Source organism: Cornus florida, unplaced genomic scaffold (assembly GCF_030987335.1).
Source record: "Cornus florida cultivar Cherokee Brave unplaced genomic scaffold, ASM3098733v1 CherokeeBrave_3.0.0_Hap2_Chr02, whole genome shotgun sequence".
Taxonomy (NCBI): domain Eukaryota; kingdom Viridiplantae; phylum Streptophyta; class Magnoliopsida; order Cornales; family Cornaceae; genus Cornus; species Cornus florida.
In genome coordinates this window covers 1,544,947-1,572,439 of record NW_026775572.1, presented here as the reverse complement: position 1 = coordinate 1,572,439, position 27,493 = coordinate 1,544,947, and the positions used below count along the sequence as shown (strand labels likewise).

General features: G+C 33.7%; 2 protein-coding genes across 2 annotated transcripts; one reads left to right on the top strand and one right to left on the bottom strand.

Annotated features, from left to right (window-relative positions):
• The first annotated feature begins 5,324 nt into the window (after positions 1-5,324).
• On the top strand, positions 5,325-21,990 carry LOC132291645 (thioredoxin reductase NTRC). Its single transcript, XM_059790292.1, has 10 exons — positions 5,325-5,644; positions 9,520-9,727; positions 9,852-9,957; positions 13,471-13,736; positions 16,649-16,928; positions 17,561-17,668; positions 18,938-19,024; positions 19,149-19,253; positions 20,796-20,926; positions 21,595-21,990. Exons 1-10 carry the CDS (start codon positions 5,377-5,379, stop codon positions 21,653-21,655), a joined length of 1,620 nt encoding a protein of 539 aa, XP_059646275.1. The 5' UTR covers positions 5,325-5,376; the 3' UTR covers positions 21,656-21,990.
• A 3,186-nt stretch (positions 21,991-25,176) lies between these two features.
• LOC132291661 (protein MIZU-KUSSEI 1) lies at positions 25,177-26,555 on the bottom strand. The gene has a single exon (XM_059790293.1). The coding sequence runs from the start codon at positions 26,094-26,096 to the stop codon at positions 25,341-25,343; it is 756 nt and encodes a 251-aa protein (XP_059646276.1). The 5' UTR covers positions 26,097-26,555; the 3' UTR covers positions 25,177-25,340.
• Positions 26,556-27,493: the final 938 nt, after the last annotated feature.

Here is a 27,493-nt window from a genome sequence, read left to right as displayed (position 1 = left end):
TACCAATTAAAACTTCTTACATCTACGCAAATATATATCAATATACTATATGTATATCTACACACATGGATATAGATTAAAATTTAATAACTATATATGAGTAGACGGTTAGAATTAAACACCTACCAAAAAAGACAGGATATATCAATTACGGCAGGCTTAAGTAATTGTTGAAATTAAACACAAGATGTATCAATTTTGTATGATGGAAGATTTGAGCCATCAATATTAGGATGGCTATTGGTTGACTTGTACTGGTCAATAATATCATACCTGCATACAACAATTTAATATGTGGCTCTTGATCAATGTTCTAGTAGCTAGTGATCATGCTGCATGTCAAATTAAGATAAAATCAATAGCACTATCCATTTTTTACAATGCTGAAATGGTCAAGATTAAGATTCAAGAAGTTATAAACAGTATGATATCATAATAATGACTATATAATTGGTGATTATATGACACGACTGGCAATCGACCGTTGAGATCAATGGTTACACTCTTACTTGGTGGGATTAGCTTATTATAATATTACTCTTTAAAATATTAGTATATGGTTGATTTAGGTGTGATGAGACTTTCTAATTCTCTATTATCAAACTCTAGCGTGCAAAATTCCTCTATTTCAATTTTTTTTTCTCATTTTAAATCATGATTTCTTTTACATTCGTGATCTTAATGGTTTGGATTTTTTGGGGGAAAAAGTGACGTTTTTTGACTTTGGGTGCTTTCTTTGTCTGAACTTTCATGGAAGAGCAAAGAGCTAGACCTACTCAATAACTTTGCGTGTGTAGCACACGCTCCATCACAAAGGGAGAAGAGGGATTCTAGGGTTTAAATCAAAATCATGCTCAGTTAGTTCACACTCGACCAAGATTGACTTGTATCTTCTACAATAATTACATATTCAAGAGCTATACGTACTTACCCTCATGTCTAGCTAATACTTTGTATATATAGTCCATATTGCAGATTCATTTTATTAATTTTTGAACAAATTAAGTGTAATGCATACTGGACAAACAAAATTAATTATTAATATATTCTCTCTCCCTCCCTACAAACGTTGTTCCTTTAAATCCTTATGTTCCTGGTCAAGAATATTACCTTAAATTGTTCATCGGCTTCCTATCTCTAAGGATATTTGAATTTTTTGAATGCCAACAATATAGATTTGCTCGACAGAGGGGAGCGTGATTAATATGTGAAAAAGAAGAACATACTAGTTTTAAGAATCAACGATTGCCATAAATGTAGAACGTTATGATTTAATTAGGAATGAAAGAGGCAACAACTAGCCAGCAACGAAGGTGGTAGAGATCGGTTGGCGGAAGAGAAAGATGAAAATTAGAGTTTTTGTTAAAGGTTAGAAAGAAGGACTATGGAGTCTGTGACACTGGAGAGGAGAGAGAATGGATTGAGTTAAAAGTGAGAGATGGAGAACATGCATGACAGGTGTTAAAGTTTATTTTACTTTTAAGTTTTAGACGGGTGTTCAGCTTTTTATTGGTTTATACCGCTGTTATAAGAAAGTTTAGGCAAGTATTAATCCTTCGAGATGTAAGAAAGTACACAGCTGTCAATATTAAATTATACTGTAACAAATTAGCGGGTTTCTATGATCAATTGAATGACCAAATGTGGGCCCATAAATTGAATGTGTCAAGACTCACCAATAACAACACCATTGTGTTCAATGTGGGAAAAGGGTCGTTGTCTACTCAGAGAACGTGCATCCCACGCGTTTAAATAAGGGGTAACTGGATGGGTGTAGTTGAGCAATTAAAGTTTGAAATTGAGGTTACATCGACGTATTGGAAGGTTCTGATTTTGGTTGGGCAGCTGAGTTTTCTTGACTTGAATTTAAGCGTCCCTTTGTGATATATTTATATATATAACAAATGTATACGTATTATTATATCTATATATACATTTGCTGCTTTTATCTACACTAATATTCCATATCCCCTCAACAACCGCAGTTTGTTTTCCCATTCCAGACGCCGAGGGGCGGTGTGAAAAGTGCTCATAATTATCCAGACACCACAACAAAATGTCACAATGTCTACTTTCTAGAAGAAAATTTCTTGTTAATAAATTATGATTAGATCTTGTGTGAACACGTAAGTAATAGTCCTTTGTTCAATATATAAATAAAAATAGACGTCATTATGACGTCAGTTACATTCATCAAGATAGTTATAAATTATTCAATTGTGGATTGCCTATGTATATTATAAAAATTGTCTAAAATAAGAATTCTTTCATGTGAAATCTCCCTCTTAAATTATGCATTCCTCAATTATGTAGTCTAAATTACAAAGAGGAGGAGGAAGATTTGACTTCACTTGTTTGAATTCTAATTCTATCAACAAACATTACAATTAATTATAATTATACCCACGACATATTGGGTAAAATTCAAATCTGTATTGAAAACCAAACAGGCCATACAAAGAGAGGGGTGCCCCATCTCTTGGGACTGCTTCAAATTCCTATTTAAAAACAGAAAAAATTTATTCAAAATATAAATGTGAGTTCATCAAATGACTAATCAACAAGAATTCTTTCCCGTGAAATCTCTCTCTTAAATTATGCATTCCTCAATTATGTAGTCTAAATTACAAAAAGGAGGAGGAAGATTTGACTTCACTTGTTTGAATTCCAATTCTATCAACAAACATTACAATTAATTATAATTATACCCCCACATATCGGGTAAAATTCAAATTTGAATTGAAAACCAAACAGCCCATAAAAAGAGAGGGGTGGCCCATCTCTTGGGACTGCTCCAAACTCCTATTTAAAAACAGAAAAGATTTTTTCAAAATATAAATGTGAGTTCGGACATTCAGGATTGCATCATGTTCTTGAAGGTATAACCCATAACGAGTGACAAATTGAAATATATTCATTATTTATTGAAATCTAAATTTAATTTATCTACTAATACAATGTCCTTCAAATACTTTACTACCATCCTGGAAGTTGGTAATTTATTCCCAAGTTAGCAATTCGGATCTTTGATTTTTTTTTTTTTTTTTTTCTTTTCATTATTCCCTTCTTTTGCTTCCTATTTAACTATTTTTTTTTCATTAGGAAACAATAATTTTTGAACCTTTTAAAATCACCTCTTTTTTTAAAATGTAATACCAACGATTTTGTAATTACATATCATTTGTGTATTTGTAATTCAACCATGTCAGCAATGGATAGAAATGACCTACTCACCTTAATTGTGAAACTATTTTTACACACTTCAACAAGACTCAATCTTCTGCTGTTTGATGCGTGAGAGAGAGATGGTAGATATTTCGGACAGGTCAATGTTTGAATGCTTCAAAATCTAAATTTTCCATTCCACAGAAGAATTAATTGAGAGGAAAGTTCCATTCCCTTTAAAATGTCTAGAATTTTGAAAATTCAGTCTTTTTTTTTTTTTTTTCCTTATCTACTCGAGAATACTTTTCAGCTGTCAATTAACATCACTTGCCTTTTGGCCCTTGTGCATGAACGCCACTTAGAACAGCTACTAATTGGTTAAAAGCAAAAAAATAAAAAATAAAAAAATGAAAATTGTTGTTTGACCAAATTGCATAAAACCCTCGTCTACTTTCAAATCTTGGCACAATTGTTAGAACAATTTTGACACGAGAGATTTATGATCAAATTGTTATGGAAAATCCAAATAAAAGAAGTTGGGAAGAGTTAAAAAATGAGGATAATTTTTTTTGTCAACTAACATAATGCCAGTTCTTCTTTTATTTTATTTTATTATTTTTTGGTAAGTAATCCATTAATAGGCCAACCAAATTTAAATTTTTTTTTTTTTTTAGCCTTTGAACTTTATAGTTAGGAAGGTCTTTCTGGTCTCAAGAGTCACTTGGGTATTTTATGTTAGATCATTTGAAGCAGTATATTTCAATCATGGTTTTGATAAGAAAAATAATGATTAAAATGTTACCAGGAATCTAAATAAAAGAAATTGGAAAGAGGAGTTTAAGAACGAGAGTAATTTTTGTGTTTGTAAAGACCAAATTAGCACATTAAATTTATAATTGAAGAACCGAATTTGATAGTTTCAATTTCTAAACATAACATTAATTTCTTTATTTATTTATTTTTATTAAGAAGCAAATAGATTGGGTTGGGCCAAACTATTGGGTCGGTCTCTCACTTTGCATTTGAAAGATTTGGGCTCTCTCAGATGATATTGGTCCGTTGACGGTTTTGAATAATGGGCTGGGCTAGCCATTTCAAGGAAAAGTTGCCAAGCAAAATAATGTTGATATTGTTGGATGTGTAAGATAAAGTAATCTTATTGTTGGATATGAAGTTTGAGGTTCAAATTATGTGAAAAAACTATCAATGGAATTTCTTCTTCTTTTAACTTATCTATTTGAAATAGTTTTTTAGTCTATGGAATTAAGTAATTTTTATGATGCGTCCATTTCTCAATAAATGCTAAGTACATCCACAAGTACGATCACGATTACAATCATTCCATTACAAGTATGAAAAAAAAAATCGTGTGGATAATTTAAACTAAGTTAATTTATTCATGAGATTTTATGAAATAAAATCCAATCTTGCCATCTTAGTTCATCAAAATTGGTGGGGTGACCAATTTAAAACCATGAAAATAATATTCAAGCTCATATTAAGATTTATTTAAACTTGCATCTTTTAAGCTGAGACAATCAATAAAGGTAAACACAAAATTAGTATTATACAATGTCTTTGAATCGATTTATGATGCATATTTTCTGAAAATTAAAGCAATTTTTTTTTTTTGATAAGTTTAGGAGATTTGTTATAAAATTAGAAGTACATAAGAGTAAATTGTAAGAAGTTGATAATTTACATGTACTTTTTGTTTTTGATTTTTTTGCCCTATTTTCTCTAATCCTTTTTTACTTTTATAAACATGCCATGCTTCATAGACGATCATTTATTTAAAATGAGGAAAGAAATTAATTATTTTATATATGTAATAACATCTTAATGTAAAAACAATTATTTAAAAAATGCATTAAGATTAAGAAGGCAAAGAAAAACATTTACACAAATTTTCATTCGAACAAATTAATTTTAAAATAATATTATTGAAATATTAAAATCTAATAAATACATTTAAATCTCAATGACAAAGTTGAAATCAATAGCCAAAAAAAATAGAAAAACTGAAAAATAAAATAAAGAACAAGGTCAAAAAAACGAAAAAGAAAAAAAAAAAGAGCAAATATTGTTATAATATGTACACGTGCGAGTGAGCTCCATGCACGTGGGTTACGAAATCAATAAGAAGGGTTGAGTAGAGAGAAGAAGACAAGAGGGGTTAGTTGGTTAGATATATTGTATGGTCCGAAACAAATGGCAGCGAAGATAGGAGGAGGCATCGGAGTCGGAATCGGTATCGGGAATCTGACTCAGCCTCAGCTAGCTGCGATGTCCACTCCTTCAACTCTCTCCAACGCTCTTCCCTCCGCCAACGGTCTCTTCTTACTCAGAACCGGGTCCACTCGCAGACGCACTCTCCGCGTCCACTCAATTTCTGCTCGAACTCACCACGCTTCTTTCCCTTCCTCAACTCGAGTCAGAGCCTCGACTTCCTCGGAGGAGCCACCCAATTACTCTCCAGGTCACTCACAACTCTCTCTCTACATGCACACACACACACACACACACACACACACACACACACACACTCATATCTTTATATGTATACACACACTTGTTAAATGCGTATTTAAATGTATATCGTTCGAATTTTGTGCTCATTGGGGTTCTCTCATGCGATATTTTTACTTTCTCTCCCTCTCTGGTTTACATTTAGATTTGGCTTCTTTATATAGATGTTTGAGTTGTTTAAAATTTCTATCATTTGATTTATAAGCTTCATTGTGGTTTCTCTCATACGAGATCTAACTGGAAAACCAATTCAGTTTCTACGCTCTCTCTAAATTGTCTCCCTCTCTTGTATTTGGATTTGGTTTCTTTTCCCATCTTTAATCTAATTTTATGTCTATTACTTGTTGAATATGATGGAAATAATACTGTAGGCAGTAAATAAATATTTAGAATAACAAACTTTTGAGAAGACTCCGGACGCTTTAAGTAAAATTTACTGCAACCCAGAACACTCTATTGTATTATCAGGGGCGGCTTAATACAAAATGAGGCCTTAGGCAAAAAAAATAAAGTGGCCTTTTAATTAAATTTATTCATATATTTATGCCATTTGTTTAGTGATTTTTAAACCTATCACTAAAATTTTTCCAAACTCTAGTTTCATTTTTAATTTATTGGCTATGTGCTTTCTAATAGTCATATTTAACAATATAAATAAAAATTATAAACAAAATATATAATTTTATGATAACAAAAATTAGTAAAACTATAAACTAATTTAAGTTATAGAATAATAAAAACTGATTTCGAATAATCTGGTCTAATGCTCCAATAAATTCTTTAATAGAATAGAAGTATATTCAAAATCTTCTTCTGGAGTGAGATTGTAAATTGTAACTGTGGAGACGATGAAAAAAAAAAAAAAAAAAATTTATAGTGAGAGAGGAGAAAAAATATGCGAGGAATAAAAAAAAAAAAAAAAAAAGAGAAAATAAAAACGGAGTCTTAGAAAAATATTGAAAGTTTCACCAATTTTTACTTAAATATATATTTAATATTTAATTTTAATGCGCGTGTATGGATGCTGATGTAAAGAGGATGAGAGAGAGAAAAAAAAAAAAAAAGAAGATAATACTTGGATAGAAATATTTTGCGCACACTATTAAATTTTGTATTTGTTGAGGTTTAATGATATAAGAAAATAAAATATTTAGGTAAGTTATAGTATAAAGAAAAAAAATTTTGGGGGCCCTCCAAAAAAAAAAGAAAGAATAGAAATCTTTTAGGTCAACTGTCAAATTTCTCTATACGTTGAAGTTTAATAATTAAAGAAAATACTATAATTGTTTTAGGAAAGTTATAATATATAGAGAAATAAAAAATTATGGGGCCTTCTTATTGGCTGGGGACTTAGGTGACCGCCTAACTCGCCTAAGGCTCGGGCCGGTCTTATGTATTATAGAGAACATATATTAAGACAAGAAACAAATGACATTTCGTTAAGAAAGGTTGTGTCAAGGTCCTATCCATTATGAATAGACACATTTTCAAATTTAAACACCAATGTATTCCAGAAGGTATATAACCTCCCAGAAATTAATTTTAAAATATATGAATTATATTTCCAACATAATTAACTAATACTTGTGTAAAATAAAAGCAGCAAAATTAAAGATACAAATAAATGTGATGTTACTTATTTGCGTGTTTACTTTTATGGAGGCTCTTATATGCATGCATACTATAATCATGCCGCAACCAATGACGCTAATATTCATTCTCAGTTTAATAATTTTTTAGAAATCAAGCGTGTAACTCTATAAAAAATTTCTGATGTTGAATGTACAAAACCTTCAAAATTTGTGTATAACTTAGTTATATATGTTCCATCATAAATTTAGCTTTCATAAATAGTGCTCCAGACTGAAAGATGTTAAAATGGAGCAAGTATTGGATACCCCAGGGATACTGGGAATATAGTACCCTACTCAAATAAGAATTATTCCTTTCCTATCATGAAGGGGAAAATGGTACTTCTATTGGTTGGGGGTATTGCACAACCGCTACCCCCGGGGTATTTAAAAATTTTCTGTTAAAATGGTTCCATGCAAAAATGAGAGAAATTTGACAAATGAATGTTTTTGTGAGAGTGCATAGGTCACACTATTTAAATATATGAATGTTTTTGTGAGAAGACATAGGTCACACTGTTTAAATATATGAATGTGTTTGTGAGAAGGTGAAGGTGGCAACAATTGAAGGTGTGGAATGTCATTTGAGGTAGTGTGGTTGTATGCAATGAGAATGGATAAATGTTGTAGTAAGGAGGAAAGATGTATTTGATGGTGAAGGTTCAATTTATAGGAGGAAGGCCACAAAGAACATGGTTGATGTAGTGAGAAAGATTCGAGGAGGTGACCTAATATAGAGCAATACGGTAAAATAGAAGTAGCATTAAGTATACCGATGTCATCTCCAAGAGGGATAAAATGGTGACCTGCATAAAAATGAAGAAGCATTAAGTTTATTTATTATGATAAAAGAAACTTGCGAGTAATTTGACAAGGGTCTGGTGAATTTCTGACAACGCGCACTTCCATTAGAGATCAATATTAACCTATATAATAATGTTTTTGTTTTCTTTTTTGCATAAATTGTGGATGATATTTACTAGAAGAGGTTATAAATTATAATGAGGTTGTTGATGTATGCTAACTGTGTTACGCAGGGTCTGACTGATAACATTTTAAAGGAAAAAAGAATTTTTTTTTTGGAAGGGGGAAGATGTTAAGTTAGATTGTGGAGAGAACCTTTATTTTAAAAAGGTAAGAAAAGTGGGCTTGGACTAAAATAGGTAACATGTAATTAGTAAAATTATAAGTTGAGATGGAAATTCTTTGGAATCGTGAACCAAAATATTCAAGTGATGATATTTTGGGCAACGAAGCGGCTTTGGTTTCGCTTGATTTGTTGGGATTTTCTGCCCTTCAAAATTATTGTAATCCGTGCATGTATTAGCCAGTACTACATAGTAATGGCAATGATGTATTCTTTTAAATCCATACAACTGACTTACAAAAAGAGTTTTTATATGACATTCATGAAGATTATTATTATTATTATTATTTTTTTTTGATGAGCATAAAAAAAAAAATGAAGCAATACTTTATTTGGCTTAATTTAGCTTTAGCATTCAATATGTTAGAATTTGATCCCCCAGACATTGGCTTTTTAAGAAATTGTAAAGTTGTTTTTGACAGGTTTATGTTTTCCTTTTTCAGGGAATAAATACTTTGGTATAATCTGAAATGTATCATTCCTGATTATTGTTTTGAGTTTATGTGAGGATTGTTGATGTACATTACCCCCAAAACAAGATAAAAAAGAAGGTGAACATATATGGAGTTTAATGATGAGAAATATTATTTTCGTTCTTGCCCCCCAAGGTGTTGAGAATGTGGTAACTATAGGTTCAGCTCAAGCCTGTATTCTATAAATTTCATATGGCTGACTCACAAAAAGAGGTTTTATTTTTACATGACTAATTCATGAAGACTCAATACTTCTTTTAGGGTGCTGTAACTGCAGTTGTACATTTAATTTTAGATAGCTGCAAAGCAATACTTTTTTTTGGCTTAATTTAGCTTTAGCATTCAATTTGATCCGGGAGACATTAACTTTGTAAGAGCAATAATTGCTTGGCTTAATAATTGTTTTTGACGGGTTATGTTATCCTTTCAGGCAATAAATACTTTGCTATGGAGTCAAATGTTTTATTCCTTATTATTGTTTCTATTTTGTGAGACATTGAAGTATAATTACCCCTAAAAAAACATGAACATATATGGAGTCTAACAATGAAAATTATTATTTTCGTTCTTGCAGCTCAAGGCGTTGAGAATCTGGTAATTATCGGTTCAGGTCCTGCTGGATATACAGCGGCTATTTATGCAGCTCGTGCCAACTTAAAGCCTGTAGTGTTTGAGGGGTATCAAGTAGGTGGTGTTCCTGGTGGGCAATTGATGACTACAACTGAAGTGGAGAACTTTCCGGGGTTCCCAGATGGAATAACTGGTCCGGATTTGATGGACCGGTAAATCAAAGTTTTGGAAACAAACTTCTTTGAATTTTTTCTTGTTCTTATTTTCAACGTTAAGATTGCTGCTACCAATGATGACTAGAACTATATAAGAAACTTAACATTGTGTGTCGACCAGGATGCGACGACAAGCTGAGCGTTGGGGAGCAGAATTGTTCCAAGAAGATGTGGACTTTCTTGATGTGAAGAACAGCCCTTTTACTGTGCAAAGTAGCGAACGAAAGGTGATGCCTATCTCTGATGCCTTGTTACGCATTAGAATGGTTATCTAAATATTATTATTGGAGTACCATGTTGGTGAAACATATTTATCTTGATTTGAACCTCCACTTGGGTGATTTTAATCTGTCCCGAGATGATATTTTTCTGGTGCCAAAACCAAGTTGGTTTGTTAAATGAATGAGACACGGATTTTTTATTGGAAAACTAAATTTGACCTTAACATGCATCTTTTCTTATCTATGCTTTGTATTTGAGTCGTAGAACCGATTCTAGTGATTGTCACAATTGTGTTTTATATGTTTTGGGATTATTGGTGAGTTACATAATGAATCATTTATGGAAATTATTATTGTTGTTATTATTATTTTTGCATTGCAAACCAATAAAGATTAAGTTATAGGTACAATTTAATCTTAGTTTACCACATTTTAATTTTTTAATGCTTATTATTTTTACACTTGGAGACCATATTGTTAGGAAATATTAAATCTATTAAAACCTTCTTCTTTTTTTACAATTTTACATGATCAGTAGTAATTGCAGTAATAAACAAAAATTTTACTAAACAAAATTGATTATCCTTTGATGGTGTAATTGAATATTATATTGTGTCCTAAATTTGGAAAATCTGCAAATTTTCAACTTGAACTCTTTGTTCTAAAACATGAATTTAGATCTTACTATTTTTCTATCTAAAAGTACTAATCTAACTAATTGTTTATCTTTGCATGATTAGGATTGCATTTAAAATGAACAAATAACAAAATCTCAAACATCCATTAAAAGGTTCAATTTTTGGTAAATAAGGTAGTCCCGCCTTTGCATGTGCCTCTATAGCTTAGTTGGTTAGTGCCTCCGGTGGATTTTGGAGTGCCATGCTTCAACTCTCTACATCTACTAATATAACTTCTAACCCTTCTTGCCTTGTAAAAAAAAAAAAAAAAAAAAAAAAAAGGTAGTCCCGCCTTTGAGAGAGAAGGAAAAAAGAAAAAGAAAAAAGAGAGGCAATTTTTGGACACATGCAGTCTTTTATCTAAGATTTGAGGACGGATAATATAAATTTGATATCTGAGGTAAGAATAAATTAAGTTTTTGTGAAACACAAAGATAATTTCACCATTCTCTGTTTGCTTAAGCTTTTGTAGTGACTTTGTTAACTTGGTACCATGGCAGACAGGTCTTATGTTTGAATCCTGACATTTTTTAAAATGCTTAATACAATTCAAGTGCTGACCCCACTCGTGCGGAGAGGTCCAGCCACATGTGTGGAATGTGGAGATGGAACAAATAGATATACCTACAACACTAACAACTTAAGCTTTTGTAGCAACTAGTTGTTAACAAATATTCATTGACAGTGATATTTGGCATGTTATAGTTTCCTAAGTTCGATAAAGAGATCCAGATTTTGGAGTCAATAAATCTTCAATTTGATAATTGAGCAGGCATCTTGCTGTTTGATGTATGAAGGTGTAAATGAAAATTAGAAGTAGAGTTTTGTGTGTGTGTGTGTGTGTTTTTTTTTTTAAATAAAGGCTGGAAGTGTTTCTTGCCCCACTCGTTAGGGGAAGTTTGGTCACGTGTGTAGTGTGGGGATGAAACAAATAGATAAACCTATAAGGCTATAACGTGTTTTCAACTTAGCTTTTAAGCAACCAGTTCTTAACAAATAATAATTGATGGTGATAGTTGGTATGTTATAGTTTCCTACCTTTGATAATGAGAAACATTTTTTGGAGTAACTATTTCATTTAAGACATGAGCTAAATTTAAAGCTATAAGTAGAGTTTCTTTCACGGACCAAGAACTATGAGATTACCCGTTTCATTTTGGGGTGACAAGGGATTGTACTATTCGAGTTGTGTTGTTGTTTTTTTTTTTTTTTTTTTTTTTCATGCTTTAACCGGAGTTCTGGAGAAAGCTGCAATCAACAGGATTTCCCTAATCCTCCCTTCGAAAGGAAGAGCGTGAAATTCCTTCGTAGGGACCAGGAGATTGGATCTACCTTATTTTATAGAGATAAAATGTTCAAAACATTATAAAAATAAAGGCTAGAAGTGTTTCTTAAGAATTTACTCTATCTCTCTCTCTCTCTCCAATCCAGCTTCAGACTCTATCTTCACAACGTATTTGATTCTCAGGCCACAGTTATTTAGGTGGCATCCCGATATTGAAGAGATATAATTCCTTTCGTGAACACATGAAAGTAATGGCATTTCCTAATGGTAGAAAACTATGCTTATGGGGATAGTCATGAAAACAATTCATTTGACTATGTCATGGATGATTATGTTTAGAGCTCTAGTATAGTTTTTATATGGGACTTTATTACTTGCAGGGGTTCATCAGTCATCACTAATTTCGCAAGTGGTTGAATAATACTTGTTCCATAATTTTTTTTATGTAAAAAGCACTTTAGTCATGACTGCAAAGATGAAGTCCTTATAGTTGCATTGATAACGCTAGACTCAAGAAGGACGGCCCTGGGATCAAAATTTTGAGGTGTGATCGTCATGATTTTCATTTTTTGAAATTGATTAGGAGCCATCCATGCTTATGGTTGACGTTTCTGTAATGTTTCTCCCTAACATCCATAATCTTTGAGGTGTCGTTATGGTTTTCATGCAGTGACAATTAACAAACAAGATTGCCGTCGGAAATGCCTCTCAAAAAGCACTTCATCTATTATAAAAAATGGGGGAAAATTGTCTTGCAAAAATAGATATGTTTCAATTAGCATGCATTCTCACACATCTCTCTCTCTCTCTATATATATATATTTTTATATGAACATGCACGCACTGGGTTTGGTTGGTGCATGTGCCTAATGAACATGTATGTGTTAGGGTCCTTCTGAATTGTTGCCTTTTTTTTTTTTTTTTTTTCTCCATTGGGTTGATAATATGCTCATATGTTTTTTGCCTGCTGATGGTGTTATATAATATTCTTATTATTTGGTTATCATTCACTTTGTGGATAGCGAGTGTGAGGCTTTAAGTCCCATACATCATGCCTTAAGTTGAACAAAGTAAATGTTAGCTGGACGTAGGTTGAACATGTTGACTATCAAATTTGGAGAAGAGAAAATAAGGAAACACAAAGGCACAGTAATAAATAAACTTACAAATAAATTATATATATATATATTATGTACAACAATATAAATTGAAAATTACAAAGTTATTACATATGAATTATGCCTTTCCTTTCCACATGCAAATGTTGTTCAATTACGAACATATTTCTGACGTGGGTGCTTTAATCCTCATATGCAGGTATTATATTATATTGTATCTCCTTTCTTCCTCTCTCTATGTATATCTGTATGTGTGTGTATATATATTAACATGTATGTATATGTAACATGGTCTGAATGTGTCAGATATGTGTTTTTGCCCAGCATCGCCCTGTCTCCCTTACATTGAGCCCCCTCTCCCTGATTCCCTTGCTAATGGCTTGAACCAGCCCTTGGTGCTTATAGTGATGAAATTTGCTTTCTCATCTATACCTCTCAGGTTAAGTGCCATAGTGTTATTGTGGCCACTGGTGCTACGGCAAAAAGGCTTAGATTACCTCGCGAAGATGAATTTTGGAGTAGAGGAATTAGTGCTTGTGCAATTTGTGATGGAGCTTCGCCGCTGTTCAAGGGGCAAGTTCTTGCTGTGATTGGAGGAGGTGATACAGCTACAGAGGAAGCATTATACTTAACTAAATATGCTGGTCATGTTCATTTACTTGTACGTAGAGACCAACTAAGGGCATCCAGAGCAATGCAAGATAGGTGAGTTAAGTGAACCTTATTCCCAATTTTCATTTTCCTCTGAAATCATGATAGCACATTGTGTAGATCATTTTATATTGCCTCTACATTTATGTAGAATTGTTATTGCAAAATATTCCTTAGTTGTAAGGCATCTATTTAAGCTCTTGATTCTTGTATTCTGTCCTTTCAGGTATACACCATATGTAACCTTCTCTTTTGTAAAACTTAGCTGAAGTAGGACTAGTAGAATTCATTAATTTCTTGTTTCCATCTCTTATCTCCCCCCTCCTCCCTCTTCCCCCTCTTTCTTTTTCCTGGAAGAGGATGAGAAACTTGTGAATGATTAAGGGTTTGTTGGGACCATGCGGTCTAGGGCCATTTTTGGTTGGCTACTTTCTGTTGCCCTTCCCCGCCATACATGGTTTTGTGCTATTCTTCATGCGTTAATCTTGTATATAGAATTGCTTTGAGGAGTCTTTTCCCTTTTCTAGGAAGTGTTTGGATAAACTGTATTTTGAAATATTGTGTTGCTCTATAAAATATGTCTTTTACTTTTCAAATACTGTTTGGTTGATAACAAATAGGATGGCCATTATTCATCGCTGGTCCCGCCTACACTGGGTATTGGCAAGGGAAGAGTACCAAATTTTTTTTTTTTTTTTTTTTTTTTCCCACAAAGTGGTTGTTCCCAGACTCCAACCCTTGTCCTCATGCATGTGTCAGCTTGAGCTTTTGCCATTGCACCATGCAGTTGCCCCTATTTGCTTATAGCAGTGAAAAAGAAAGTGATGACCATTCTATTTTAGTCATGTTGAAAAATAAAAGATTGAAGGGAGAAATTAAAAGTGAAGAACACAAGAGTATAACGTACTTTGGCCACTACTTCCTACATCCACGAGACATAAAGCCTAGAGGGCTACATATCTTTCATTATAGTCTCGCTTGATATTTTTACAAACATATGATAAATATGAAAAATGTATTGATGGAGGATTCCGAAAATCACTCTCATGAATCATTCCTATCAAGGGCTTAAATCACTACTGTAATAATATTCTCTTCCCCCCCCCCCCCCCCCCCCCCCCTCCCTCCTTCTCTCCCTCCCTCTCTCTCTCAAGTTGGTACACTTGGTTTCGGGTTTGTCACCCATGATATCCAAGACGAGGAGGTCCAAAGATCCAAGACGAGTAGATCCACAGATTGTAGACGAGTAGATCTGAAGATTCGAGACAAGTAGATTTGATCACAAAATTCGAGTGAGATGAGGAGAGTCAAATGAGTTTAGAGTAGGGTATGATAAACCTGCTCTGATACCATGTTATAATAGTTTGTGGGCTTTATCAGTGAAAAAACTTACATTTCTCACTAGTGTTCATAGTTTACACTTTACAGAAACATTTCCCTGTGAGTGTTATTTATTTATTTTTTTCTTTCTTGAAGAATATCTTGTTTGGAAATAAAGAAAAAAAAAATGTTGCAGTGACCTATTTTGCTTTTTTTTTTTTTTTGCTTGGCATGCTTGCCAATATAATTACTGAGTGTTAGATAGTGGTGCTTCCCAACACCTACAATCCCCTCCGAATAAAAAATAATGCTCCTAAAAGCCAACCATAGAACCAAACCTTTTGTAATATCATAACAATTTTACATAGAGTAGAAAACTAGATATATGATTGCACGGATTTTCGTAATAGAGAAAAGAGGAGGAGGAGGAGGAGGAGGAGGAAGAAGAAGAAGAAGAAGAAGAAGAAGAAGAAGAAGAAGAAGAAATGTGCAAAATGGAAAATAAAATAACGCTCATCTTTCTTTATCAGCTCTCTTAGTAAGATGATATGGGCTGAAAGTAAAATTTCTCACTTATGAACTGCAAAAGCTATAGGTGCAGTGTTAGCCATGATGGAGAAGTAGTATGCCAATTACTGGGATTTGTGCTTGTCGTAGGGTGGTTTTATTATATTACATGACTGGATCATGAAAAGCTAACTTAGAATGCAAGAGCGGAATTGTACTTGATCAATAGAAATTCTTATGGATTTACACTACGAGCGTCGCTCATCTTCATTCCACAGATGACCGGTTGCTTGACAATAAAGAATAGGAGCAGATAATTAATAAAACCTCATCTGCAAAATGCAGGAGATTCATCTTCACTTCTGGAAACATGTTTGACTTCTAATTGACCTTTTGGGAGCATTAAGTGTTTCTTAATTTGGACTCTTACAGATCTTTTCTGCAAGGTTTCATTTTTCAGGCTTAATAATGAACATATATGTGGAAAGAGAAAAGATAAGATTAGCATTCTACAATGGAACTGTATCATGTTTGTAACTCTGCAATTGGGAAGGCTTATCACCATGATATTACTATATTTTGGTAAGTCAGCTTAATATCCTTTTTTGTATGTTATGTAAACATACAATTTGTTATAGGCTATCTGGTTAGTGTCTGAAACACCACGAGCGCTCTGTTGTCCTAAAAAGGGGGTTAAAACCCCTGCCTCTGTACTTCTTTCTGGTTTGCCATGCAAACCTTTGATGAATGATATGATGATACTTGTAGATTTCTGCTAACTCTCAGTCTGAAATTGCCCTCTAACTTGCAACGAGTTATTATATGGTGTTACTGTCCTTAAACTTGTGTTACTTATGTCACATGATTGCTTTTAGTGCCATAGTGACATGGATATTGAATTGTCGTCCAAAGTTTGCTTTATGGTTTCTTTCTCTCTCTCTCCCTCCCTCAGTCTTCATTTTTTCTCTATTGGCTTCTTGATTTTATTTTTCGTTTTGTCTTGTTACATGAGTTTGATCTATTTAATTGTTTGCTTCTTTTCCCTTTTTTGATGAATTGAATTACTAATGAACAATTTGTATGTTAAGTTTCAACTCCTGAATGTTTGTTTAACAGGTTGATTATGGCGAATGTTTCAGAGTTTACAACAATCCAAATATCACCTGTCACTTCAATACAGAGGCTGTTGACGTTGTTAGCAATCCTAAAGGACAGATGTCTGGAGTTTTGGTTAGAAAACTTGATACTGGAGAGGAATCGGTGCTCGAGGCAAGAGGCTTATTTTATGGGATAGGTCATTCACCAAATAGCCAATTGTTGGAAGGCCAAGTTGAACTTAGCAGATCAGGCTATGTGTTGGTTCAAGAAGGTACTGCAAAGACTTCTGTTGAAGGTGTATTTGCAGCTGGAGATGTACAGGTAACCACGCCAAAACTATTGAATGATTCTGTTTCAGTTTTACGCTATTATGGGACTCTCCGGGTTAATTGTACCTCCACAACCATGCTTCTTGAGCACTTCAGGAATATTTGCATGCTTCAGGACACTTACCCATTGTATTTGTCTCACTAAAGGAACACAGTACCACTTTGGCAGAAATTTTTCCCTAGAGTACTTTTATTGTTTATCTTCTTATTTTTTTAATTAAAAATATAAATAATAATAAAAGGAAAAAAAAAACCTGTTTCATGAATATATAGAGTGAATAATTTAAATCGAGTAAAGCTTACATCTAGGATGCGAAGTGTTTGAAACTTCATTGCCCTAATAAAATTAAATAACTTTGAAAAGTTTATCTTGTTTTAAAGGATTGACACATGCATTAATTGAAAGGTAGAATTTATTTAATTTTTTTTTTTGTACTTGAGATATGAAGCTCCATAACTGCAGGCACCATCTTCCATTTTGTTTTTAATGTTGAATGACAACTATCTGAAGCACCTTCACCATGCATGTCCTGATATCTTTGGATTTGTGTTTATCTTTTATTGTGGGTGAACTTGTAATTATCATTGCCTATATTGTATTTCAGTTTCTTGATATTTGTTTAGGACCCGGAGTGGAGGCAAGCCATAACTGCAGCTGGTTCAGGATGCATTGCTGCTTTATCAGTTGAAAGATACCTTGTCAGCAATGATCTTCTTGTGGAATTTCACCAGGTAATCAATCCTTTCACTTCTGTCTGTCCTTTTTCTCTTTTAGGATATGTTGATAATATGTTGTATGATCTTGCTTTTGTGGTTGACGTTCATGACACTCGTTGCCTTGAAATTGTTATTGTTAGAAACGAATATCTTGTAGTTGTCGTGAAAGGAATATTGATGACTTGTGCAGTACAGATATAGACATGGGACATAAATAAAATAGACACATTAACACGGAAAATTCACTTCAGAAAGAAAAAAAAAAAAAAAAAAAAAAAAAAAAAAAAAAAAAAAAAAAAAAAAAAAAAACAGAGAGGATACGATGTACCACAACATACAGGATTATGCATGTCCTCAAATATAATCAAGGCATTCAAAAAATAGCATATGATGTTTAAATGTTGGAAAAAAAAAGTTGCCAAGTTATTTTTAAAGACGTACGACTTTTTCTGCAAAGTTGTATCACTTTTACTGCACATGAGCACATCAGAATACCAGCGAATCGAAGATTTATTGTTAAATCACCAACCAGTTGAAACCAGAATGTTACCAACCAGTTTGTGAATTTGGTAAAGTGTAGAAAGGGAAATTCAGTAAATTTTCATAAAAGGTAAACAGGGAAGATGAGAACTAAATAATAGCAAATAGTAAAAACCATGTGTTCGTAATCTTTTCAGAGCACTCATTTTGCTGAAACCTTAGGACCCTGACATACCAAAGTAAAATCAGGGCCAAAACTCCACATTTATATAATTTATCTATTCTAATAATCATGTTGCATGGAAAGTAACAAATATTATGGTATCTTCTTCATAAGTACACACGGATTCAATTTTTTTTATACAAGTCTATATTTATTTGTACATATATATATTCAGAAAAGTAGTAGTATATGCGTATCCCCTAGTTTTCCTTCTGTGTACAGTTAATGAGGTTTCTAATCATTATCTGTAATTATATATATAAAAAAAAAAAAATAAATAAAAAAAATAAAAAAAAAAAAAAAAAGCTAGAGAAAAAAGAATTCATTTTCTGCAACTTTGGCAAAATGTTAAACTGAGTTCAGGCCAAATTTGGGTACTCCAATAGTGGAATAGTTCAAGGAAATTCAACACTAACATATTATTTGAGCTATAGAACTGGTTTCATCTTTTATTAGGTCAGGGTCACTTAGCAGTGGGTGTTTATTCATGGAATTTTATCTCATTTTTGCCATTACTATAAAGTGGGCATACAACCATAGTTCTGTTTGAATCTCATCTTTTTGGCAATGATTTTTACCAGCCCCCCACTGAAGAGGTTAAAAAGGAGCTCACGGACAGGGATGTACAAGAAAAATTTGACATCACTCTTACGAAGCACAAGGGCCAAGTATGTGTCCTTTTCCCAACATGATGAGTTTTCTATGTTGTATGATATTTCATTGATTTAAGACTTCCGGTGTGATTATCAATACTGTGTTTAGCTCTAAGCTTGATCTTTTTTCTGCCCCCAGTACGCTCTACGGAAATTGTACCACGAAAGTCCAAGGCTTATATGTGTACTATACACAGCACCAACATGTGGTCCGTGTAGGACCTTGAAGCCAATTCTTAGTAAGGTACAGTGACTAATTTTAATAGTCAATGGGATGTGATTCTGGATGCATGTTTTGTGCCTTGCTTGATTCCTTTAATTTATTGGATAAGAAAATATTTAAGAGTCACTTGGTAATATATCATCTATATGTGTGTGCGCAAACCGGGATGCATGTTTACATTCTTGCTGGGTACTATTTATGGAATAAGAAATGAAACTTGTGAATAGTTGAAACTGTTATGAGTTTGACAAATACATATAAAATCCAGTGCGACTTTTTTGCCTTATGGAATTCTGATAGAAGTTCTGTTACTGCTGATATTTTATAACACCTCCGGCCTGTGGGGTTATATTCAATGTAGAACTTGAGGGTATGCCTTCTATGGAAGTTAAACCTATGTATGTGTTCAATTCTTGCTATCATTCTGAAGCAGGCTGTATACACTGTCAAATAACTAGTCTATCACCCAAAGGGTAAAATTTTAGCATGTTCTCTTTAGCTTCTATTTATTTCTTCTTCTTTTTATTTATTTATTTTATTGGGAAGTATTTATTTTCTATTCTTTTATTTTTTTAAGTATTTCTTATGTATCCTTTAGTAGACTATACACATAGAAGGGATTTGGGGTCTATGTGCCTATACGATGGCAAGCTTCGCTAGAAGATGCTGAAAAAAATGCTTTTACATTTAGGTCTCATCCCTATTTAATGCATTCTGCTGGATTGCTTTTTTTTTCCCCTCCTCTCTCTCCCTCTCCTCTTTCTCTTAGCAGTCTTTTTTTACTGTGGTAGGTAGGATTTCTCATCCTCCTATCTTCTTTTTATATATTATGTTTAATGCATATTTCCTATCAAGAAGGAGGATCTCTAGCCCTATTAAACCACACAAAAATAAATAAATAAATAAAGCAGCTAAAGTCCAGAACCCGTAATTTGGTCCAAACTATAAAAATGGATGAATAGCTGGTTAAGAGCTGAAAGTGCAGCATCATGGTCTTTAGATATTGTTATGAGTCAAAATACAACAATAGCCGGAGCATATATTAAAGTTAACAACATCTGCTCCAATTAAAAGAAAAATGAAACGAAAGAGATTGGTGGAAATAAAAGAAACAAAAAGTGTGGAGGGTAAATCTACATGGGAATATATTGATAAAAAAAGAATATTTATTTTACCTGCACACAATAGTAGATATTACATATCAAGTGCCCCCAGCCCCACCCTGCTCCTCCACAGATAGCAAAAGATGTATAATCAATTGAGGCTGGAAGATCTATTGATATTAAACCAGGAACAGACAGAAGATTGCTGGATAAAGGGTCCTATAGTGAAGAAAGAGAGGATGAACTTTTATTCCATGATTTTTATTATGTCACATTGGTAGTTTAGAATGTTTTTTCATGCTTCTATTCTAAAATTTTCTTTCTTTTTTGGTAACTCTTTTGAATTCATTAACAAAACATGGATTTTCTTTTTCTTCTTTGTGTTTTTTCCTCTGCTAGTGCGTCGAATGACTAACATGTTTGTGCTAAACTTTTTTTCTGAAAATTTCTCAAATGGCAGGTTATAGATGAATTTGACCAGAATATACATTTCGTTGAAATTGATATTGAGGAAGATCAAGAGATTGCAGAGGCAGCTGGAATTATGGGGACACCATGTGTGCAATTTTTTAAGAACAAGGAAATGATCAGGTTAGTTGGAATTTGTCCTTTTGTCCTTTTGTGCCTTTTCTTCTCTTTTCTCCAACATACCTTGTGTCGTCCCTTTGTATAATCATCTGTGAGATGTTGTGACCCGAATTTGGTTCTGGGTTGTGTTACTAACCGTTTTGGACCCCGACCACTGATTGGCCCCGAAAATCACAGAAAGAGAGTGAGAGCTAGGGTTTGGGGGCTAAAACTTGTAATCTTCAGATTTTTGCATAGTGAAATTTTTCGCCAGATCTTCACTGGGGACATAGACACGCTTGTGTCGAACCACGCTAAATATGTGTGTTCTTTGTGTGGTGTGTGTTCGTTTTCTGTTGTGTTTTGTGATGTCATAGCAATCTGAATAAATAAAATATTGAAATACCTTACCAAAATTTGGCGTAGTTAGGCAATATTCAGCAATTTAAATGACATTTTGTTATATTCTCCATAGTTAGGCAATATTCAGCAATTTAAATGACATTTTGTTATATTCTCCATAATACAATGGAAAAATGATAGAATTTTTGGTTTGGGTGGGGCACAACTTGAAAAAGAAAGTGAATAAGGGAATTTTTCTCATGTCTCAATCCATGAAATTACCTAAATTTTAACTGTATATAGTTGCAAATATCTTAGCTGCTTCCAATGCTTGTATGGTGGATATGCAGGAACGTGCCAGGGGTCAAAATGAAGAAAGAGTACAAAGAGTTTATTGAAGCAAATAAGTGAGTCTTTTTTCCTTAAATGCTTATTTGGCCGATATGATCATTTTGCAATTCAATTTTGTTTCTTCTAAAGTGGCTAGTTGAAAATGCCTTGTACTTTTTTGTGATTCTTTTGTATCAGTCAAAATGTATCCTAAATTTACACATGCTGAGTTAAACGCATTATACACTTCTAAAACTTCAATATTGTTATTATTTTTATTTTATTTTTAACGACTCTGCAAATCTGGCAGAGTTTAATCATGGAACAATTTACATCATCTGTACATCGTACTGGGTACTGACTTTAAGATGTACTTGTTGAATAATTGAATTAAAATTCATTCATTTTAAATCCTACATCTGGAAAGAACTTGACAGTTGATTTTGTAGTAGACCACACTTGCTTCACATATATAATGGTTAGGGCCTTAGGGTTCTTACCATTAATCACATACTATCAACCATGTCATAAAACCCAAAAAAAAAAAAACAGTGACATGGCCAAAAGGCATGATATGATGATAATCATGAATATGACAATTACATACACAAAAGTTTCGACTTAAAACATAAAGAAGAATGCCACGGCTGTTGCTAGCAGTGTTCTATATGAAAATTAGAAATATGAAGAATCACTTATTGATTGAAAATATAATTTATGGTTGTATATTGCAGTCAAAGCTTTTATCAGGCATGTTATTTTATTTTACTTTGAAGAAAATGATCTTTCATATAAGGAAAAGTCTGAAACTTGGCTTCTTATGAAACTCTGATAAAAGACTGACAAGAATAGCTGTTTAACAAACCCTAAGCATTTGGTTAACATGGAGACTTGAAGACAACATAATGCCAAGTTGGCAGGACTAGCCCCGATCTAGATCCATTAACCATATATGGACGCACACTGAACACATCAAAAGGTTCACAGAGGGAAAAGAAAGCAAACAAAAGAGTGGTTTTTTTTTTTAATTTGATGAGTAACAAAATAGTGGTTTATGGCTAAAAAAAAAAAAAAAAGGAAAAAAGAAAAAATGGAAGTGCAGATTGTAGCCAAGCACTGGATGTGTAAGATTTTATTAATCCGATATGTTATGGATCTACTTGGCTACATTGAGCCACGTCTTTGTTATCGATCTGATGGACGAAATATATTTTGATGCCTTCACCTAAAACAGTTGTATATGACTTAAATAAATCTATAATATCTTCGCTAGGCATAATATCTCCTTTGAAATATCTGATCCAACATTGTCTCTTGCCTTCTACCACCCCAATACCTCTTTGTCATTCACATGTATAATCTCTCTCTCTCTCTCTCTCTCTCTATATATATATATATATATATTAACACATCTTTCTACGTTAATCAGAAAATGAATGCTATACAAACAAAACTCATGTATTCTTATACAGAACTCATTTGACCATTTGGCCAAAAAAATTAAAGACCATCAATATTTATATTTTATTTAAAAAGAATTTACCAAGTAAAAGGCTGATCATTTCATTATAGATAAAGTACTCATAGTGTTGGTGAATAAGAAATAAAATGGTTATTTGTAGTCCAATAGTAACAACTCCTTAAGCAGTTAAGCATGGGCATACCAATCTGGTTTTAGTACAATGATATAATGCACTAGTGCACAAACGGAGGAGATTTGAAGTAACGAGGATTCGATAGTGTTATAGTTTAACGAGGATTCGATAGTGTTATAGTTTAGTGTAGTAGTGTCTTTTACAACTCAGTTATATATGCATGTATATTTGTTGTGCGTGTGTGTATATATATAGACACACAAACAGTGGGCAAGATCATGGGGGTTATCTTTTATACCTCTACTGGCATGGTTAATTTGTCTACGTTTTTATGTTTGGTTGTTTTTCCTTCAGTATACACATGTACGTTGTGGTGGTATGTTGCAAGCATTATTATTGTGACCAAGAGCATGACAAAGACGGTCTTCCATGTGCCATTTGATTGCACTGTGACTTGATACCCACCTTTTTTTCCACCATTCTTGGTAAAAATAGAGCCAGCTAATCACTACTTGTTGTTTGACTACTACTTCGTGCTCTACCACTTCTCTCTCTCATCGGCACTTCCAAAACTCCAATTAATTTTGACCTACTACTTCTTGGCAAAGGATCCCAAATTCAACACTTTTGACAGCTCAATGCTTAAAACGAAGAATAAATTAAGGGTCCAAGTTGGTGGGAATTTTTAAGCAAACAACATTTGCAACTACGACATGTCCTCTTCCTTTCGGTTGGTTTTATCAAAATCTCTTCTTCTTTTTTGTTTTTATTTCAATTTATACTAAACAATCAGTTGACAAAACCTATGCAATACACATGATTCCATTTCTGCACATACATCATTTGATTGTGTAGTTTTGTTTTATGTTTGAGTTTGAGTTTGACATTGACATTGACATTGACAAAGACTCTGTGAAGCATATCCAGTCCGATGCTTTGGTAATCAACGATTGGATCAAGTTGTAAATTGTCGATTTGTTGATGTCCTCTATTACATATTTGTTTTGGATTCATATACATATATTATCGATATACCTGATTGGTTCGCTTGGAGAATGGGTTTAATTGGTAATCCATTTAAACAGTGAGATAATTGACGTCTAGCGAAATTGAATATAATTTCCATAGGATCATCATCTTTGTTGTCCTTGATTATAGTAATGATTGGTACTATTATGCACAGTATGAGTTCTTGAACTAAGAGCAACCTAAAAGCTTGAGGATTTCAATGTAGTCAACTGCATGACACCTAATTGTTTCATCTTTGGTTGTCTAAGAGCAACCTATCATCAACTTGAACAGTGTATGTGGTTCGGTTAGATATATAAATGACTTTATATCCTTTTTTTTCTGATCGATGTATCAGATTTTTTTTAAGGTTTTTTTTTGGCTTCCTTTTGAAGCTCCTTGGCATTTGAACCTGATTGGTAACTAGATGTAGCCTTTACCCTCCTTTAAGGGAATGTTAACTTTTACGTTAGATTGAGAGGCGGAAAAGTATATAGTGAAATTCTACCTTTAATTTTGCAAGAGATTGTGAGGAAAAGTAGACAGTGCGTGGAATCCCAATTAGATTTTAGGATCAGATTTGAATTATTAGTCTCATTTTATTTATAAAAAAATTTATATGTGGTAAAAAAAAAAGAAAAGGAACATAATTTCTACGAGAATAGGAGTCCATTAATTTTTACCCAAATTAATTTACACTAAGGCCTGATTTGACTAGTGATATTAGTAATTTCAATTGTCTCTGTCGCTCCCAGACACCACCAAGGCAGGCAGATGGTTTTATGTCATCTTCTCTTTTTAAATGCATTAATGTGAGAGTTATTCTTCCAGACAAAAATAAAAATAAAAATAAAAAATAAGACAATTGATCTAAATTATGCATGTTCAGTTTTTTTGTCTAATTAATTTCACCAAAACAAGATTTAGCTCGGATGTCCACAAAACATCATATATATATATATAGAGAGAGAGAGAGAGAGAGAGGCTTCCACGGAGAAATAGGTATACTTTTAAAAGCGTGTTTAGTTGAGGTAAGCTTTTGTTTAACATCAAGAACAATATAAATCAAAAGCACACGGTCATACAAGTTTAAAATACACATTACAGTGACTAAACATTCATCTCCTATTTGCGCATATTAAATTCCCAAACAAACCTTATATTTATATCCTAAGCAGAAATATACTGAGTTCAGGTCCACCATTGCCGTCCGGGTTCATCATATAGAACGCTTCCGAGTCACGACTCCCCACCACTCGCTCAAACCTAGCTCTCATATACAATAACTCACCCTCTGACCCACTACCTTTCCGTCCGTCATCCACCACCGGAATCACTCCCGCGCCTACCGACACACTCTGCACCGTATTAAGCACGTGCCAGTCCGACTCGCTACACTCCCGTGACAGTGTGTACCCACACTTCCTACCGTTACAGTACATAGACCACATGGGCTCATTGAACAGCTTCACGTGCCGTCCACGCGCCGCCACCGGTGCTTTCTCGCACTCCAGTGCAATTCGGACCATCCCGGATGACATTTCCTTAACCAACGACGACGTTGACATGGCGAGTTCTATGAGTAGAACGGGTCCGGATCGCGGATCGTCTTGAACGGCGAAGCTGACGTGGCCTCTCCGGTGGCCAAAGAGGGTGCCCGTGACTTTCCGGCCGAGTGAAGGTGTTATGGAGAGTTGGTTAGGTAAGCTTAGCCATCTACATGTGGGGAATATAGAAGGAAAAGAGATGAAGCTGAGGAGTGATCGGAGAAGAGTGGACAGTCCGTTCCCTTTTCGGACTAGGGGTTTATTGGATACATCATGGAGAGATGTTGAAGATCGCATGTAGTTTGCGGGTATGATCTTTTTGTTGCTTTTGCAGCTACTGGTTCTGGGTAAGCTGAATTGTTCATGTTGCATGTTGTGTGTGTGTGTGTGTGTGAGAGAGAGAGAGAGAGAGAGGTATATAGTTTGATGAGGCGGTGATAGTTGTACTTATGGCTAGCTAAACAAACCTTGCACACGAGAGAGAGATCTAGTTTTCTTTGTACTGTAAAGAGAGAGTAGGTTGATACTATGATCAGGAGGAGAGGTTGGTTTCCTTTTGGTATATGAAGAGAGAGAGAGATATGGTTGTCTTTAAGCTCAAAACACAAGTGTAAAGGAGTATTTTGATTCTTGTTGGAAAACAAAGAGAGATCAGTGGGGTTGTCTTTAAGCTGTAAACACTAGTTGAAAGGACCTTTTGATGTTATTTAGAGAGAGAGAGAGAGAGAGAGAGAGAGAGAGGTTTGAAGGGAGGATTACAGAGGCCGACAAGGTGATGATAGTGTTGGGAGGTGGCCAATATAAAGGGTAACGATTTAGATTTTTATAATGCTGATGATGATCGATCATTTCATGCCTCCCTCTTATATATATATATATATATATATATATAAAGAAAAAAATTTAATATATGTATTTTAAGGGAAGTTATCATGTGTTTGTGCAAGGTATGATCATGGTTACTCGTGCGTTTTCTTAATAATCAGTGATCTACACGTTTTTAATGATGGCCCCACTATTGTTGCGTAATATGAACATAAACATCACTTTGGAGATCGGACGGTTGGCGTTGCTGGTCCAATAATGCATGATGCCTCGACTCTCATGTTGCCCTTCATTAGTGGGTATATACTATAATAATGATTCGCGTGTTGACCGTTGGATTAGTATCTCTATGGTGGTAGTGGTTAATGCACGATGTAGACGTACATAGTAGTTGATTAATGTCGTGTTCCATGCTCATATAAATACTAGTGAACAATAACAGTGAACTAAGCCATGCGTTTTTTTTTTTTTTTAAAAAAAAAAAACTACATATTCCTTTTGGAGTTAAATTACTCAATAGTACTTTCTTTATAGGCAAAAATCATATAGAGATCTCTAAGACTCTAATCCATTGATATATTTCAAATTCTATTTTTATGAATCTTGGCAACTACGCGTGAAGGGAAATCGGTGCCCTCTTGTGTATTGAAAAAGTGTCATTTTAGTGCACGGTGAGTGTCGGACAGAGTCTAATGGGATTTGTGTTGGGCTTCATCCATATGCACCGAAGTAAATACGATTTCAATGCACTTGAGGAGGGATACAAAAAGAATCTTGATTCGTCGTTCAATTTTATGTCACTCTACCAACATGTTTTTCAATTTCATATTTTGTTGATAAGGTGCTCTTTCAAGTCACATGGTGAAAAACGTTGGGTGTCTTAGTTTCAAAAAAGAAAAAAATTTACTAAATGAAATTTAATAAATTTTCAAAAAGATATATGA